We start from the raw sequence: 17099 nt of genomic DNA, 5'->3' as shown, positions 1-17099 counted from the left end.
CCTGAGTATATAGTTGGGAACCTTCTCTCATTTACTGCCTCACTCCTCAACCCACACTCCATCTCTTTGGGTTCAAACAATTCTTAGAGGAAGATATTCCTGTCCTCGTTTTAACAATGAGAAAACAAAGAGACAGAGTGGTTAGTAAACTGGCCCAGGGTCACACAGCGAGTAGGGGGTGGAATTAGGATTCAAATTCAAACTGCATTGCTATAATGCATGTGCATCTATACAGGCCTCCCTCTACATGCAGGGGCACTAGCTTGTTCCACAGTGGTCTCTCCGTGTGTGAACGTGAGCAAGTAAGTAAGTCACTTCAGCTCTCTGAGACTGTTTCACCCTCTGTGAGATGGAGGTGATTTTTTAAAAATAGAAAATTTGATATATGCTCATGGTAAAAAAATGTATGAAAATTGTAGAATAAAAGTTTTCAAATGGACCCCAGCCACTCCATCCATACTCTAACCATCTAATGGTTTCTTGTGTGTCTTTTCAAGACTATTTTATGAATTGTAAGAATGAAACATACACACGTGTTTCCACAAATGGGATCACTCTATACCATACTCTTTAAAGTTGTTTTAACGGAGCAATGTGTCTATTGTTTTTGCCACATGAGCGCAAACACAAGAAAATCTGTCTCATCCTCATAACAATTGCTTACTATTCCACATCCATGCACCAGAGTTTATCCAACCACTCCAATCTCATGGAACATTCCAATTGTTTTATATATATATATATATATATATATATATATATATATACATGCCTTTGCATACTTGAAAAATATACCCATAGAATAAATTCCTGCCAGTAGCAAGCATACCAATTAAATAGGATATACAGTTTAAATTTATAAACAATATCCAAATACCCTCTAAAAACCATTGCATCCCATTATATAACCAACTGGAGCGCAATGAGAAGATCTGCTTTCCCCCAGTGTTATAGCAACACTAGGCTCTATTACATTTTTTTGCCAATCAGACAAGTAAAAATTTATGTTTCATTAAAATTATGTTTTCAAATTATAAATAATTTTTAATCTGCTTATGGGTCATTTTTTGTCTATTTGCTGGAATCACCTAGTCAGAGCCTTTGCCCAATTTAGGGTGATTTATAATCTGTGAGTCTCTGAAGATCAGAACAAGGGGGCTCAATGAGCCTGGAATCGGCAGAGATGTGCATTCTCTGCTCCCCGGGGAAAGGCTGACAGTTCTCTGATCCTGTGTATCAGGGAGAAAAAGAAACCCTCTAGTGAAGCCATGAGAATGACCAAGAAGGCATGGAGGACTCAGTGACAGAAGCAGCATCTCCTTTGCCCAACATCCTTCCAGATCTGCCCCTTCGGACCCCTGCACCCCCGCTGTTGAAACCCCATCCTTCTCAGCATGTCTCACATTTACAGTCATCCTCCAAAAATGTCACCTTCGGGAGACATATTCCGAATATCCAGTGAAAGAAAGGAAACTCTACCAATGAGCACCATCTTTGTGCCATTAGACAATTTTCACTTTTTTTTTTCCTCACAGTAACCCAGTTAGGTAGCTATTATGTTCATTTTACAGAAGAAAAAAAAAAAAAAAAAAAAAAGAAGCCCAGAGATGCCAAGCAACTTGCCTAAAGCCACACAGTACATAATTAGTTTAGCTGAGAGTTGAATCCAAGTCTCTAGGACAACCAAGCACATGCGGTCTACCACACAAAGTGAAGGGTGCTAAACATCAATAATTGATCTTTTAATGTCTGCATTCCTTTCCTCCCACAAGCAGGTGAGCCAACGTCCTCTAGGATGTGTAAAGACTTAGTAACCAGTAGAAAGGAAAGGTACATTTGCCTAGAGCCTGGCAGCTGGCTTGATGAATACACATTTCTTCTGGGGTTTTGCCAGGGTGGGGTTGTGCCGGTCTGTGGCTTGCTTTCCGCAAACCAGCCATCCCTTAGCTGGCATTTCCCAGCACTCTTGGGTGCAGATCTTGGCTGCACTGTTTTCTTTTGGTGTGTCCTAGGACAGCATTCCCCTTCTCTGAGCCTGTTTTGCATGGTTACAACCTCACAGAGGAGTTGTGGGGACATCTGGGTTCTTGTGGTCACTTAGATAAACCAAAGGCACGTCCTGGAATTTGGTATCTACAGACTGATGTTCCAGCTTCTCAAGAGCTTGCTCCCATGGCCTAGAGAGAGCCACCAGACTGCTTAGATTCAAGGGGAAAAAATAAGCCCAGCCTTACCCTAGGCAAGGGGCAGGGGGCCTCATTCAGCCAGCATATCCTGCTGTCCTCCATATGCCAGGACTAAGGCTACAAAGATGAGACAGAGCCAGGACCCTCAGGCCTAGTAGGAAAAGCTCCTCAGTCCCGACCCAGCACCAACTCTCCATCAATCCATCCACCTCCCCATTTCTGCTGCCACCGTCCTGGTACCCAAGACCACCATCCCCTTCACGATCACAGCCGTAACCTTCTAGCTGATCTCCTGCCCCCCACTCTTTTCTTCCACCATACACGGCCAGGGCTGGGGGCTTGGTGGTACTGCAGGAAACCCAGTAGCCTCTGTTGTGGGGACATTTCTCTGGTGCTGCCTCATTTGGAAGATGGATTGGAGAAAAGAGGAAGAAGAGACCAGGAGACCAAGCATAAGTCCTTTGGCCCTAGGGTGGCCCACTGCAGCCAGAGGAATCTTTCTAAAATAGAAATCGAATCCTCTTACTTTCCTCTTTAAACCTCTTCAGAAAAATGCACGGGGCCCCTCATGAACTGGTGCCCACCCCACGTCATCTCGCAAGTCTGTCCTCCTCCCTCAACTGACCCAGCCCAACCCCACCTCCTGACTGTTCCTCCCATTTCCTCAATGCCTGCCCACATGCTGGTCCCTGTGGCCCCAACTCCCCTTACCACCCCATCCTCCATCTCTCAGCCAGGGCTCCTTCCTCAGAAGGCCCTCCCCTGACCATGCTGCCATCATGATTTAATCCCCTTAAGTCTTATCATCTCTTAACAACACAGCACCTTATTCTTTCCTTAATAGCCCTTCCTGCAGTCTGCATCTCTGTATTTCTATTGGTGTGCTGGCTTGTCTGAAGCCCTTCTGCTCCACTGAACAGCAAGCTCCACGAAAGTAGTGGCCATGCCTGACTTTTCATGGCTGTACTGCATAGCCTAGCATAGGGCCTGCCACATAGAAGGTGCCCAATAGACATGCTGGGTGAGAGAGCGAGTACCTTCCAGTGTGATAAGTATAACCTTAGTTATAATTATGGGTAGTCAGGGAATGTATCCAGGAGAGCTGCCATCTGAACTGGGCTTAGGAAGAGGAGCACTGGCTTATCAGACAGGCAAAGGGGCAAGAAGAGAATTCTGGGCAGAAAGAATGGTGTGGGCAAAGAGGAGGGAGCAAGAAATACCCTGGAGAATGTAGAAGATTCCAGGGCGTGGTTTCTCAACCTCCGCACTGTTGACATTTTGAGCAGGGCAATTCTTTTTTTTGAGGGGGGGGGCGGAATTTTGTGCATTGTAGGATAGTTAGCAGTATTCCTGGCCCAAAACATCCCTCCTCCTATGTCACAACCAAAAATGTCTCCAGACATTGCCAAATGTCTCTCTGGGTGGGAAAAGTCACCCCCGGTTGAAAACCACGACTCTAGGTAGTTCTGACATGCTGGTGTGCAAGGTAAAAAGTGAGGAGTGATAGGAATGGAAGCCAGCGGTCCAGATAATGGAGGACCTGGAGTGCCAAGGTCAGGATTTGAGGACTGTACTCTGTGTGGGTGACTGGAAAGGCTTTCCATGGGAGAAGGACGGGTCGCAACTCCAGAGGCACTACTGCAGGTGCACTGTGGAGGATTGATTAGCGTGATAGAAGAGGTGGGGAAAGGACCACGAGGCCAGCCAATCTCGTCTCCTAAGACATGCACAGTCCCGCTAGCACTGGGTAGGGAAGGAGCCCTGGAGGCCGTGACATTCTCTCTGCAGTATCTCCCCAGGCCCCACCTGCATGTCCAGGAGAGCTCAAGAAGAAGCCATGGCCGTAGATGAGAGAAGGCAGAGTTTGAGGAAGCACTGCCTGGGGATGGGAGACTTCTCATTATTGAAGGTAGCATGGTGCAGAGGGGAAAGCTGTGGTGTCAGGTGCACCAGGGTTTCAACCCCAGCTTTTCCACTCTCTCTGTGACGCTTGGACAAGTCAGTCCATTGATCTGAGCCTCAGTTTCCCCACCAGTGAAATGGGTGCACTAATACCCACCTCACAGGGCTGCAGGGAAGATTAACTGAAACGACAGCTATGAATGCCCTGCATGGGCCATTCCTAGCCCAGAGCAAGGGCTTCAGACATGCTTTTCCTCACCACTTAGCCTCCAAAAGCTTTCCCCCAGAAACTCTCATTCCATACTAAAGAGTATTTAGTGAACAAGATAATTGTCAGTATTACACACCAAGCACACTCTGTATTTTACATTTTCAAGAGGAAAACCCATGATGTAACATTGGAGTTAAATATACTTCTTTCTGATAACCTTTTTAGCTTCAAATCCTCACCATCTGGCTGGACATAATGAGAGAGCTGACAACTGTGTCAGAACTCACCTTGCCTTCTCTACAGCCCTGTGAGGTTGAGTCCCCCCTCTACCCACGAGGAGGCTGAGGCTGAGGCAGTTAGAGAACCTCACTCAAGTCCTGAGCCAAGGTAGGCTCATAAAAGGTAGAGCAGTGAACCCCCCAAGAGAGGGGCTTCCGAGTCTGTGCTGGTAAACACAACACTGCTCTCAGTATTTGGCTTCTTGAGTGGAATTTACTGTTAACACATCTGTTCTAATGTCAGGGGAAAAAAACCTGGTTTACTCTTGTAAATATTATAAAATCTAAATCCTAGCACAGAAAACTGCTGATACAATTCCCACTCAGAGAAGAGAAGACAGAGGGAAGAGAGACAAATCACAGGAGTTGAGCTGAGGTTGGTGATGGAGCTCTTGCTAGAGTCCAAGTCTGGGGACTCCCAGACCAGCTGGCCCCCTATTCCTGCTGAGGTGGAAGGTTCTAGAACAGCACTGCCTGGGCTCTGGGTTCTCCAGATTTTTCCAGGAGGCTTACCAGCTCTGCACTTTGGGAAGTGACTTTACCACTCCATGCCTGGGTTTTATCGTCTTTAAAAATTGGATCAAAGTAGCAACTCCCTTATTAGGTCCTATTAACTATTGAAAGGATGAAAGAACATTGTGTGTGTGTGTGTGTGTGTGTGTGTGTGTACTTATGATTTACAACAACATCTAGCATTTAAGAAGCACATGAAAATGATAATTTTTATTCTCTTATGGTTAGTTTTGTGCCAGTCACTTTATGTATAAGAGGCCACATCTAACTTTGCCCCAACCCTTGTGAAGTAGGTGTGATCCTCCCCACTTCATAGAGGAGAACACTGAGGTCCACCTGGTACAAAGACTTTATCATGAACATCAGAGTGAGTCTGTGAGGTGCCCCTGTGGCAATGTGTCCCTTTAGAGATTTGCATGTTACAGGATAATTTTGTTTCCTTTCCATGCATGCAAGTCCACAATGTATTATCTTCGGGCTTTGGGACATCTGGACCAGATGCTCAGTGGTTATCAGGTGTGTCTCCTCTCTCAAGGAAGGAAAGAAGCCCTTGGAGGTGGGAGATGAGGGTGGGCAGAGTAAGGGGAGACAGAGGCCATGATATCTCTAGATGACCCGCAGATGTGTGTAGAGCTAAGAGGAGAAGTGACCTCACCACAATCCCTTTTCCTTGCATACCTGTCAGGGACATACAGATCTTCGAGACTGTAAAGGGTAAAGATTCTTCCTGAAACTTCACAAAACCTTGAGAGAATATTCCCTCTGCTTCCATTACATCTGGGATCAAATTCCAGCATTGCCACTTACTCCTTCTGTGAATTTGGATAACTAGCCGAATTTCTCTGGTCCTTCACCTTTTGCCCACAAACATGGATGTATAATCCCTGGGTAATGTGCATCTAACACAGTGGTGCTCAACTTTGGCTGCACACAGGAATCACCTGGGAAGATTTAATTAATATTGACACCTGGGTCTCACCCCCAGAGATTCTGATACAATTTTTCTGATACAGATATCAGGATTTTCAAAAGCTCCCCGGGTGACTCTAATATGCAAGTCAAAAACTGACAACCTCTGCTATACAGGTAGCCAATACCCAATTAATACTGTTCCTTCACATTTCTTTACTGCTAACTGTTCAAATTTTATTTTCAAAAGGCCTTACCAGTTTCTCAGAATGGCTCAAGGATTCTTTATTTCTGCCACCCCTATGAACATTTTCATACTAACATCTGCACTTTCAAAACAGATGACTCAACCCTTAGCCAATCAGCCAGGACATTTATCTAGCTTTGGCTCCTCTTCTGTTCATTGGATAGAGCCAATTGGTTAAGACACACAATGCCCTCCTGGAGATGCCGATGAGAAAATCAAACAAATGGAATGATCCATTGTTCACTCTTCAGCAAGGGAACTTCATCATTTGCCTCCAAATCTATCTCTTATGGTATGTAAAAGCTCACATTATAAAACCCCAAGTTCTCTCAGATGGATCTTAAACAATATCCTTTCTCCCACCTATGTCCATGGGATAACTCCACCACTTTTGTATAATTGCTCACCTCCATTCTTCATGGACTACTCCCATGTCAGGAGATGTGCCATCAGCCAGTCACTCATTTCCAGCCACGCCTCCGCCAAAGACACTCTACTTCAGTCATGCTATTTCCCAAAAGCTCTCCATCCTTTGCATATGTGTGCCCTTTGCCTTAAATGCCTTTTCCTCCAATGGTCTACCCAGGAGGTTTTTACTCACCTTTAAAAGCAAATACAAATGTTCTCCTCTGCAGCTTACCTAATCTGTCCTCCCAGTCCTCTCTGCCACAACAGAGTTTAGTTTTTTCCACTCCTGTGCTCTCACAATCTTTGTAATGCTCAGGCACTGCATTTGCCATGATGCTTTATATTAATTTCAGTGTTATACTGAATAGGGATTTTGTAATGTGTCTTTTTATAACCAACTTGCAGCATAGGAATGGGGCCTTAGGAGGTGCAAACTAAATGCCTGCTGTACCGCATCCAATTCTCTGTCCTCAAATCTGTAGCAGTCAATTTTTGAAACACCTTCCCCAAATAATCAAGACAATTTTCTCTTTCATCATCTAGAAGCTTATTAGTATTCATCTACTATGATGAAACTTTTAAGAGGAAAGATTAATTTTCTTGCCCATGTATGTATATGTGAACAAAAAAAATGAATAAACACCATAAATCTGAAATAACATAAGAGATGTCATGTCTCTGGAAGGAATAACTACATTTTACAAGAAAGGGAACGTATTTGGCTGATGAGGGAATGAAAGGGTTTGGGGGAGGTGGAATTTTTTGCTGCTTTATTTCCTGGGAAAGGGTGAGCATGGGGGGCTGATGAGGAAAAGAGCACCTGCTTTACCTTTTCCGGAGCAGGTAGCTGTAAGTGATTAACCTCCAAGGGAGTGATGAGAGGGACGGTCTGGAAGCCATCCTCAACCGAAGGCGGCTTGGTTCCCTTCTCACTGGGGTTACTGTTCAGCTTCACCATCCTTATGCCTTTTTTCCCAGACCTAAGGCAAAAGCAGTGGGATTCTAGTTACAGTGGGAAGTGAGGCAGGAAAACAGAGGGCTGACGACAGAGAACATAGCGCTGTCCTCAACAGTTCCACTCCGGCAGCTTCAGTGTACAGATCAGTCATCGATCTTCTGCTAGATTTCCTGACATGATTCCCATCATCCAGTAAAACTTCTTTAATCATCCAGATATGCCACCACCTACCCACGGCACTTAAGAGCTTTCAAATTTGAGAAACTCAAGGAAAATCCTACGCTCACACACAAAATATACAATCTTAAAAAAATATCCAAGACACTAGAGCTAACATAATCATATAATCTCAGTGGAAAGCTTATTCTTAGTGCAAAAATAAATCCTATTATTCTGGGTCACCCTGCAGTATGATAAATTTCACCTTACCATCTTGGTTGCTATTTTATTATGTTGTTGTTTTTTTTCCATTAATCTCCCTAAAATACAATAAATACATTCAGTGCCCCTATGTGTACTGTACCCTTTTACTCAATATGTAGGTTGTACAGGAGATTCAATTTCCTAAAACAAAAAAGGTTTGGCTTGAACCTGATCCTGTTATTCAGCCATGGAATGCCTCCATTTCCTCAACAGCAAAGGGCCATTTTTTTTTTTTTTTTGGTTCCATGGAAAGTTAGCAATCCCCATATTGCAAGATTGCCAACTAAATAAACAAATCACATTTATTTCTTTCCAGCTCCCTTGGAAGTGAAACGGTAATCCCACCCCAGCCCCAGAAGCCCAGCACAACTGAATTTTTCTTGTCAATCCTGCTGATGGAACGTTATTAGACAAAATAGGGTTGTTGTGGGAGTGAAAGGGAAAGGGTTGGAGGACATTGGGGAGTGGTTATAGCAAAAACAAATGCCTACTTACTGTGCTGCACTCTTGGGGGGTCAGAGCAGATTCAAGCCAATTTGAAGAGGAGGAGGACGGCCAGGAGTCCTCCCTCCTCAGCCGGAGCTTGTGGTGCTGAAAGGACAGCGCCTTGCGTGCGTCTGGAGTGGGAGCTTCTGAGAGCGAGGCGCAAGCGAGCGGGCTCCTGGCAGCTGTCTGCCTGCTTGCTCACTCGCTCGCGCCCCCTCCCACCGGGAAACGGGCTCCCACACCATCTGTCATCTGGCACCACCTGCTGTTTCTCATGCATGGCCACAACCACAGTATGGGAGAAAATGGTTTCAAAAAAGTGGGAGGGATTCTGGCCATAAAAAATAAAAAATTAATACGCACCATATTATAAGCAATCCTTGAGCCTTCAGAAGAACTGGAGGAGACACATTCATTAGGAGAACAGGCCACTCCTAAGATCTTCCAGAACAATACTATGAAACAGAATTGTTCAGGACCTGCATCGTGCTCTGACCTGTGTAAGGAGAGAAGGAGAACTAATATTCATTATCTCCCACACAGTGGGGACTTTTCCAGGCTCTTTCAGACTATTTCCCTCATTTGCAAATTGTGATTTCTAATAGTACCTACATGATGGGTTTAGTGTGAGGTGTGAATGTGATAACTTGGGGAAAACATTTAGCTCAGAGCAGAGTGCATGGCAAGCAGTGCATAAACAGAAGCTCCTATTCTCACAATGCTACTGTCATCATGCAGGTCAGCTAAGGTCACAGAGCTAGTATAGCGCCTGGAACTGGGATTTGAGCCCTTATCCATTGCTGTCAAAGTCTGTATGCAGTCCACGACATTACGGGGCTTCCAGGTTGGTGTCTGGAATCAGAGAGGGCAAAGTCCTAGTGTCAGCTCTACGAAATTCTGGCTGTGGGGATCTTAGATATTTTGCATTCACTCTCCAAGCCTCCGTATCTTTATCTCTGATAATAACACCTCCCTTGTAGACTTGTTGTGAATATGAGAAGAGATTGCACTCAAGGAAACCCCTTTTAGTTCAGGGACAGGGATCTGAATGGCTGAATTGTTTCATCCCTGAGGGTTGCTCTTACAAGCCCTTCAAATCTTCCGAGGTCAAGGCTGTTTCCACTGGTTTCTCCCAGTTGTGTCCAAATCACACTCGGCCATTCATTCCCAGCTGCAGTGCTGTTTATGATGCACTTCATGAGGTCTTGGCATTAGTAATAGCATCCCCTTTCACTTTCAAAAGTATCCTGGCTGGCACGATAAATTATTTGGTCACCTTAGTTGGTGTTCACATACTGAGCATATAGTCTCCAAGCTAAAAGGCCAGGAGAAAACATATATATTACCTGTACTGTTTAGGAATGAAATGTGTGTGTGTATGTGTATGTGTGTGTGTGTGTGTGTGTGTGTGTGTGTGTGTGTGTGTGTGTGTGAAAAGAGAGAGAGATTTCTGAGACAATAGAGACTATACTACATGAGAGCTGCGTAGGGCACTTCTGTTAATAGAGGTATGCATATATATGAGAGGGAGGCATTCCAATAAATGTTAGTCCCCCACTCCCTCCTTTTCCAAAGACCTGGAGGATTTTCAGGTGTAGGCATTGACTAAGGACAACAAAATGTAGACAGCTACATGGAAACAATTGTGAACACTTGTATTTATTCTATTATTGCTGCCTCCAAAGGAAAAGGGAAGTCCCTTCAATGCCACTTGTGATTGATTCACAAGCAGAAATTGTGCCAATAACTCTAAGCCACAGGTCCTGAGAGTTTAGTAAGGTCCAGGATAAGGGCCTGTCTCATTGAAATGGAAAATTCAGGCTTCCTTATATGTGAGGACAGGAGAGAGGGTGCAGAAAGAATTGGGGCCAGAGTGATGTGGAGAAACCCCTTGCTGAAGAATTATATTGAGGGGTGTTAAATGTAACAGACTATTATTCTCCTGTAGAGCTCTGGAAAAGATGTTTGACAACTGAAAACAAAAATTATATTTTCTGATAAGGTTCTCCAAGTATGTAGATGTAGATGTAATATATTAGACAATTGCAACATAATAAGTGAAGGATAAAGGGACCAATCTGGTGGTAATATATATTCCACTTGAAGTGGTAAAGTACTGATTCCAACTAAACTGTGAAAACTTCATTATGCTATTGTAATCGCTAGTATAACCAAAAATATACTGAGATAAAGTCCAAAATGTAATATATAAATTTAAATGGAATACTTAAAAACGTTCAAATAGCCCAAAAGAAGGCAGAAAATGGAAAACAGAGAAACAACGACAACAAAAAGGAGAGAACAAGCAGAAAACAAATAATGAAATAGTGACTTAAAGTCAAACATATCAATAATTACATTAAGTGTAAGTGGTCTAAACAAACCAAATTAAAAAAAGAGTTTGTCAAAATGAAGGAAAAGCATGAACCAAATATATGCTGTCAACAAGAAACTCACTTCAAATAAAATGATACAGGTAGGATAAAAGTACTGGCTCAGGCTTTCAGCTCAAAGGAAGACAAGGTGCAACTCTCTTCTGTCCTCCCACCTCTAGTTTCATCTGACACTAGCTGCCTCTGTCATGCCACCCAAGTGTGACACCAATGAGATCAAAGTCATGAAACTCAGGTACACCTGTGAGGAAGACAGTGCCACATCTTCCCTGGCCCCCAAGATCATCCTGCTGGATCTGTCTCCAAAAAATGTTAGTGATGACATCAACAAGACAACTGGTTACTGGAAGGGTCTAAGGATTATAGAGAAACCATTCAGAACAAACAGGCCCATATTGAAGTAGTACATTCTGCCTCTGCTCTGACCACCAAAGTCCTCAAGGAACAACCCACAGACAGAAAGAAGCAGACAAACAGTAAGCACAGTGGAAATATCACTTTTGATGAGATTGTCAACATTGCTTGACAGATGCAGCACTGATCTTTAGCTAGAGAACTCTCTAGAAACATTAAAGAGATGCTGGGGACTGACTAGTCAGTGAGCTGCGATTTGATGGCCTTCATCCTCATGGCATCATAGATGACATCAACTAGAATGCCCAGCTAGTTAAAAACTACAAAGGAAAATATTTCACTAAAGGATTATTTGACAACAAAAGAAAAGGTAATGAGATGGAAGAAGATGCATCATGATAACGCTAAACAAAAGAAAGCTGGAGTAACTATATTATTATCAGACAAAGTAGACTTCAGAGCGAAGAAAATTACCAGAGATAAAGAGGGACTTTACATGGGCTGAAAGGGTCAATTGACTAAGAAGACATAACAATCCTAAATGTGTATGAACTTAATAACAAAGCTTCAAAATACATGAAGCAAAAACTGACAGAACTGAAAGGAGAAATGGACAAGTTCACAATTGTAGTTGAAGACTCAAACACTCCTATCTCCTTAATTGAAAAAACAAATTAAAAAATCAGCAAGGCTATAGAACAGAGTTTCTCAACTTCAGAACTATTAACATTTTGGACTGAATAATTATTTCTTGTGGGGAACATGGGCTGTTCTGTGGACTCTAAGATGTTTAGCAGCATTCCTGGTCTCTACTACTAGGTGTCAGCAGCATCTTCCCCCAAGTTGAGACAATCAAAAATATCTCCAGACATTGACAAATGTCCCCTGAGGGAGAAGGGCAAAACCACTACCAGTTGAAAACCACTGTTATAGAAGAACTGAACAACATCATCAACCAACTGGATCTAATTGACATGTATAGAAAACCCCACCCAACTACAAAAGAATATGTATTATTTTTAATTGAACTTGGAACACTTACTAGGATAGACTATATCCTGAGTTACCAAGATATACTCTCTCCTGAGTTATAAAACAAGTCTGAACACAGTTTTTCAAATTGAAAATTATATAAAGAATGTCCTCTGACCATAGTAGAATTAGACCTGAAATCAATGACAGAATGATAATGGGCAAGTCTCCAAACACTTGGAAATTAAACAGCACACTTTGAAATAATCCATGTGTCAAAGAGAAAGTCTCAAGGGAAATTTAAAAATGTTTTGCACTGAACAAAAATGAAAATATGAGATATAAACATTTGGGCAGTTCAGCTAAAATGGTGCTTAGAGGAGACTTTACAGCATTAAATGTGTATAACATAAGATAATAAAGGTCTCAGATCAATAATCTAAGCCATCACCCAGAAAAAAAGAAGAGCAAAATAAACCCAAGCAAGCAGAAGGAAAGAAATAATAAAGAGCAAAAATCAATAAAATTGAAAGCAGAGAAAACAATAGAGCAAATCAATGAAACCAAATGCTGGTTCTTTGACAGGATCAATAAATCAGATAAACTTCTTGAAAAACTGACAAAGGAAAAAGAGAGAAAATACAAGTTACCAATATCATGAATGCAAGAGGGAATAACACTACAGAGCATACAGACATTAAAAGGATAATAAGGGACTAATACAAACAACTTTATGTACATAAGTTTGATGAACTAGTTTAAATGGACCAATTCCTCAAAAACCATAAATTACCAAAACTCGCCCAAGATAAAGGTATAACCTGAATAGTCCTAACTAAAGGAAATTGAATTTTTAGTTTAAAATCTTCCAGAAAAAACAAATCTCCAGCCCCAAATGATTTCACAGTGAAAGCAACCAAATATTTTTAAAGAAATAACACCAATTTTACACAATCTCTTCCAGAATATAAAAGAGCAGGGAAACAATTCCTAATTCATTTTTTAAATCCTGCATTACCCTAATACAAAAACAGACAAAGACAGTACAAGACAAGAAAACTACAAGTCAATATATCTCATGGACATAGGTGCAAAAATCTTCAACAAAATATTAGAAAATCAAATCCATCAGTAGACAAAAATAATGATACACCATGAACAAGTGGGCTTTACCATGGGGATGCAATTCAACGAGAAAATGATTTTAATAAAATTTAACATTCATTCATAATAAAAATTCTCAGAAAATTGGGAATAGAAGGGAAGTGCCCCAACCTGATAAAGGGCATATGAAAGAAAGAGATAAAGGCAGGAAGGCAGGCAGGAAGGAAGGAAGAAAGGAGGGAGGGAAGGAGGTAGGGAGGAGGGAGGGAAGAAGGGAGGAGGAAAGGAAGAAGGAGAAAGAAAAGGAGGGAGGGAGGAAGGGAGAGAGGAAGGGAAGAAGGAAGGAAGGAAGGGAGAGAGGGAGGGAGGAAGGAAGGGAGGGAGGGAGGGAGGGAGAGAGAGAGAGAGAGAGAGAAAGAAAGAAAGAAAGAAAGAAAGAAAGAAAGAAAGAAAGAAAGAAAGAAAGAAAGAAAGAAAGAAAGAAAGAAAGAAAGAGAGAGAGAGAGAGAGAGAGAGAGAGAGAAAGAAAGAAAAAGAAAGAAAGGGAGAAAGGAATGAAAGAAAGAGAGGGGGGAAGGAAGGAAGGAAAGAAAAGCTAATGTATAATTAATGGTGAAAGAATGAATGTCTTTCTCCCAAGATCTAGAACAGGCAGGAAAGAATGTCCACTCTCACTACTCCTAGTCAACATCATACCTGGAGGTACTAGCCAGTGCAACAAGGCAAGAAAAATAAATAAGAGGTAAACAGATTGGTAAGGAAGGAATAAAATTATCCTTCCTTGCAGACAACATGATTATTTACATAGAAAATTCCAAGAAATGTATTTTTTAATTCCTGGGACTACATTTAAATTAAAATCTCTAGTCTAGCAAAGTTACAGATACATGGATGTACGAAACTTAATATTTCTATATTTTAGCAGTGAACAATTAGAAACCAAAAGGTTTTTAATATATCATTTAAAATAGTGTCCCCAGATGAAACACTTAGGTATAAATCTAGCAAAATATGTACCAAATCTGTATGGAGAAAACTATGAAATACTTATGAAAGACCTCAAATACGTAAATAACTGAAGACATACCATGTTTATGAATTGGAGCAGTCAACATAATAAAGATGTCAACTCTAAAAATTTATTTATGGATTAATTTTCTATTATAATCTTCAGTAGCAATTTTTGTAAGTAAATCTAGATGATTCTAAAATGTATATGATAAAAAAAAATCCAATCCAAAACATGGACAGAAGACCTAAACAGACATTTCTCCAAAGAAGATATACAGATTGCCAATAAACACATGAAAAGATGCTCAACATCACTAATCATTAGAGAATGCAAATTAAAACTACAATGAGGTATCACCTCACACCAGTCAGAATGGCCATCATGAAAAAATCTACAAGCAACAAATGCTGGAGAGGGTGTGGAGAAAAGGGAAACCTTTTGCACTGTTGGTGGGAATGTAGATTGATACAGTCATTATGGAGAACAGTATGGAGGTTCCTTAAAAAACTAAAAATAGAACTACCATACGACCCAGCAATCCCACTACTGGGCATATACCCTGAGAAAACCATGATTCAAAAAGAGTCATGTACCCCAATGTTCATTACAGCTCTATTAACAATAGCCAGGACATGGAAGCAACCTAAGTGTCCATCAACCGATGAATGGATAAAGAAGATGTGGCACATATATACATTGGAATATTACTCAGTCATAAAAAGAAACGAAACTGAGTTATTTATAATGAGGTGGATGGACCTAGAGTCTGTCATACAGAGTGAAGTAAGTCAGCAAAAGAAAAACAAATACTGTGTGCTAATACATATATATGGAATAAAAAAAAAAGATTCTGAAGAATTTAGGGACAAGACAGGAATAAAGACACAGAGGTAGAGAATGGACTTGAGGACAAGGGGAGGGGGAAGGGTAAGCTGGGACGAAGTGAGAGAGTGGCATGGACATATATACACTACCAAATGTAAAATAGATAGCTAGTGGGAAGCAGCCACATAGCACAGGGAGATCAGCTTAGTGCTTTATGACCACCTAGAAGGGTGGGATAGGGAGGGTGGGAGGGAGATGCAAGAGGGAGGAGATATGGGGATTTATGTATATGTATGCTGATTCACTTTGTTATAAAGCAGAAACTAACACACCATTGTAAAGCAATTATACTCCAATAAAGTTGTTTTTAAAAAAATAAAATTAAACTAAAAATAAATTTTAAAAAAGTAATAATAAAAATATAAAACATAAAATGTATATGAAAAGGCAAAGGAACTAGAATAACCAAAACCATTTTTTAAAGAAAAATAAAATTGGATGAATCACACTGCCCATTTTTAAGATTTACTATACACAGCTACAGTTATTTATACTGCATTGTATTAGTAATGGGATTGACAGATAGATTAATGGAAGAGAATAGAGACAACAGAAATAGACCCATATAAATAATAGTCAATTGTTTTTTGACAAAGTGCAAATGCACTTCAATGGATAAAAGATAATCTTTTTAAAAAATGGTGTCTGAACAATGAAACTTGACTTAAACCATATGCCTTATACAAATATAGATCATAAATCTAAGTGCAAAATATGGAACTATGAAACATGTGCAGAAAACATAAGAGGAAATTCTTTGTGTCCTGGGGTTAGGCAAACAGTTCAAACACTTGACACCAAAATCACAATGTATAAAAGATTGGTAAATTATCATTCATCATGTTTTAAAATTTTTGTTCTGCCACAGACACTTTAAAGAAGACAAACTACAGACTGAAGAAAATATTTGCAAATTATATATACCTGACAAAATACTTGTATCCAGAACATATAAAGAGCTCTCAAATCTCAACAGTAAAAAAAAAAAAAAAAAAAAAAATTAAAATGAGCAAACGACTGAAACAAATGCTTCATCAAAGAGAATGAATAGGTGGCAAATAAACACATTAAAAGATGTTCAAAAATCATTAGCCACTAGAGTCCTAGAAGAGGACATAATGAAGTCAATCAACCATTGTGTGAATGAATGAATCTTTATGACCCCTTCCAAGACTTAATAGAGAAAGAAATCGAGTATGATCAAATGGAAGAAAGAAGCTTAAAATGCTTTAAAGGTAAACTTCACCTACTTCCCATAGGCAATAATGTGAAGTGGAAAAAGTATGGATGATGAGGTCAGACATGGGGCTTTGAACCCACATCCAACATGGTTCCAGATCTTGAAGAAGTCACAGTCCACTAAAAGACTCAACTAGCAGGCAGATACATAGTCCTTCCTGTGTGCCAGGTACTGTGATAAAGATTTTGTATGCGTGTTCTCTTACACTTCACAACAAACTTCTGAAATAATGATAACAATATTTAACATTTTTTGAGTACTTACTATGTGCCAAGCAATAGTCTAAGCACTTACCATGTATAATACCATTAAATTCTCACAATTACCTTATAGTGTAGATACTGTTATTACCCCCATTTTACAAAAGAAGAAAAATCAAACTCATAGAAGTGATTGCCCAATGTCAAGCAGCTAGTAAGTCACAAAATTGGAAGTCTCTCTGAATCCAGACACTAACATGCCCACTATAATAAAGGGAAGCACAGACTACAGCAGGATTACTGAGATTCCACTACCCAGTACTAGTCTAGGAAAAGGAAAGGTTTCCCAGAGGAAGTCTTAGCTGAGATCTGAGGACAAATAAGAGACAGGAAGGCAAGGAGGGTAGAGACATGTACT

The 17099-nt window shown here is 40.9% G+C and overlaps 1 protein-coding gene and 1 pseudogene across 1 annotated transcript in view; one reads left to right on the top strand and one right to left on the bottom strand.

The window, feature by feature from the left end:
- The window catches only part of NSG2 (neuronal vesicle trafficking associated 2), a 60832-nt gene extending 52081 nt beyond the window's left edge, over positions 1 to 8751 (bottom strand). Inside the window, exons 1-2 of the mRNA XM_059060429.2 lie at positions 8531 to 8751; positions 7484 to 7634 (exon numbers count right to left, since the gene is read on the bottom strand). Coding sequence (XP_058916412.1) covers positions 7484 to 7612 — 129 coding nt within the window. The 5' untranslated portion in view covers positions 7613 to 7634; positions 8531 to 8751. The remainder of the gene's footprint in view (positions 1 to 7483; positions 7635 to 8530) is intronic.
- A 2273-nt stretch (positions 8752 to 11024) lies between these two features.
- LOC131754938 (large ribosomal subunit protein uL11-like) lies at positions 11025 to 11568 on the top strand (annotated as a pseudogene).
- The last annotated feature ends 5531 nt before the right edge of the window (positions 11569 to 17099 follow it).

The sequence above is a fragment of the Kogia breviceps genome, chromosome 4, assembly GCF_026419965.1.
Source record: "Kogia breviceps isolate mKogBre1 chromosome 4, mKogBre1 haplotype 1, whole genome shotgun sequence".
Lineage (NCBI taxonomy): Eukaryota > Metazoa > Chordata > Mammalia > Artiodactyla > Physeteridae > Kogia > Kogia breviceps.
This window is presented reverse-complemented; position numbering and strand designations above follow the sequence as displayed.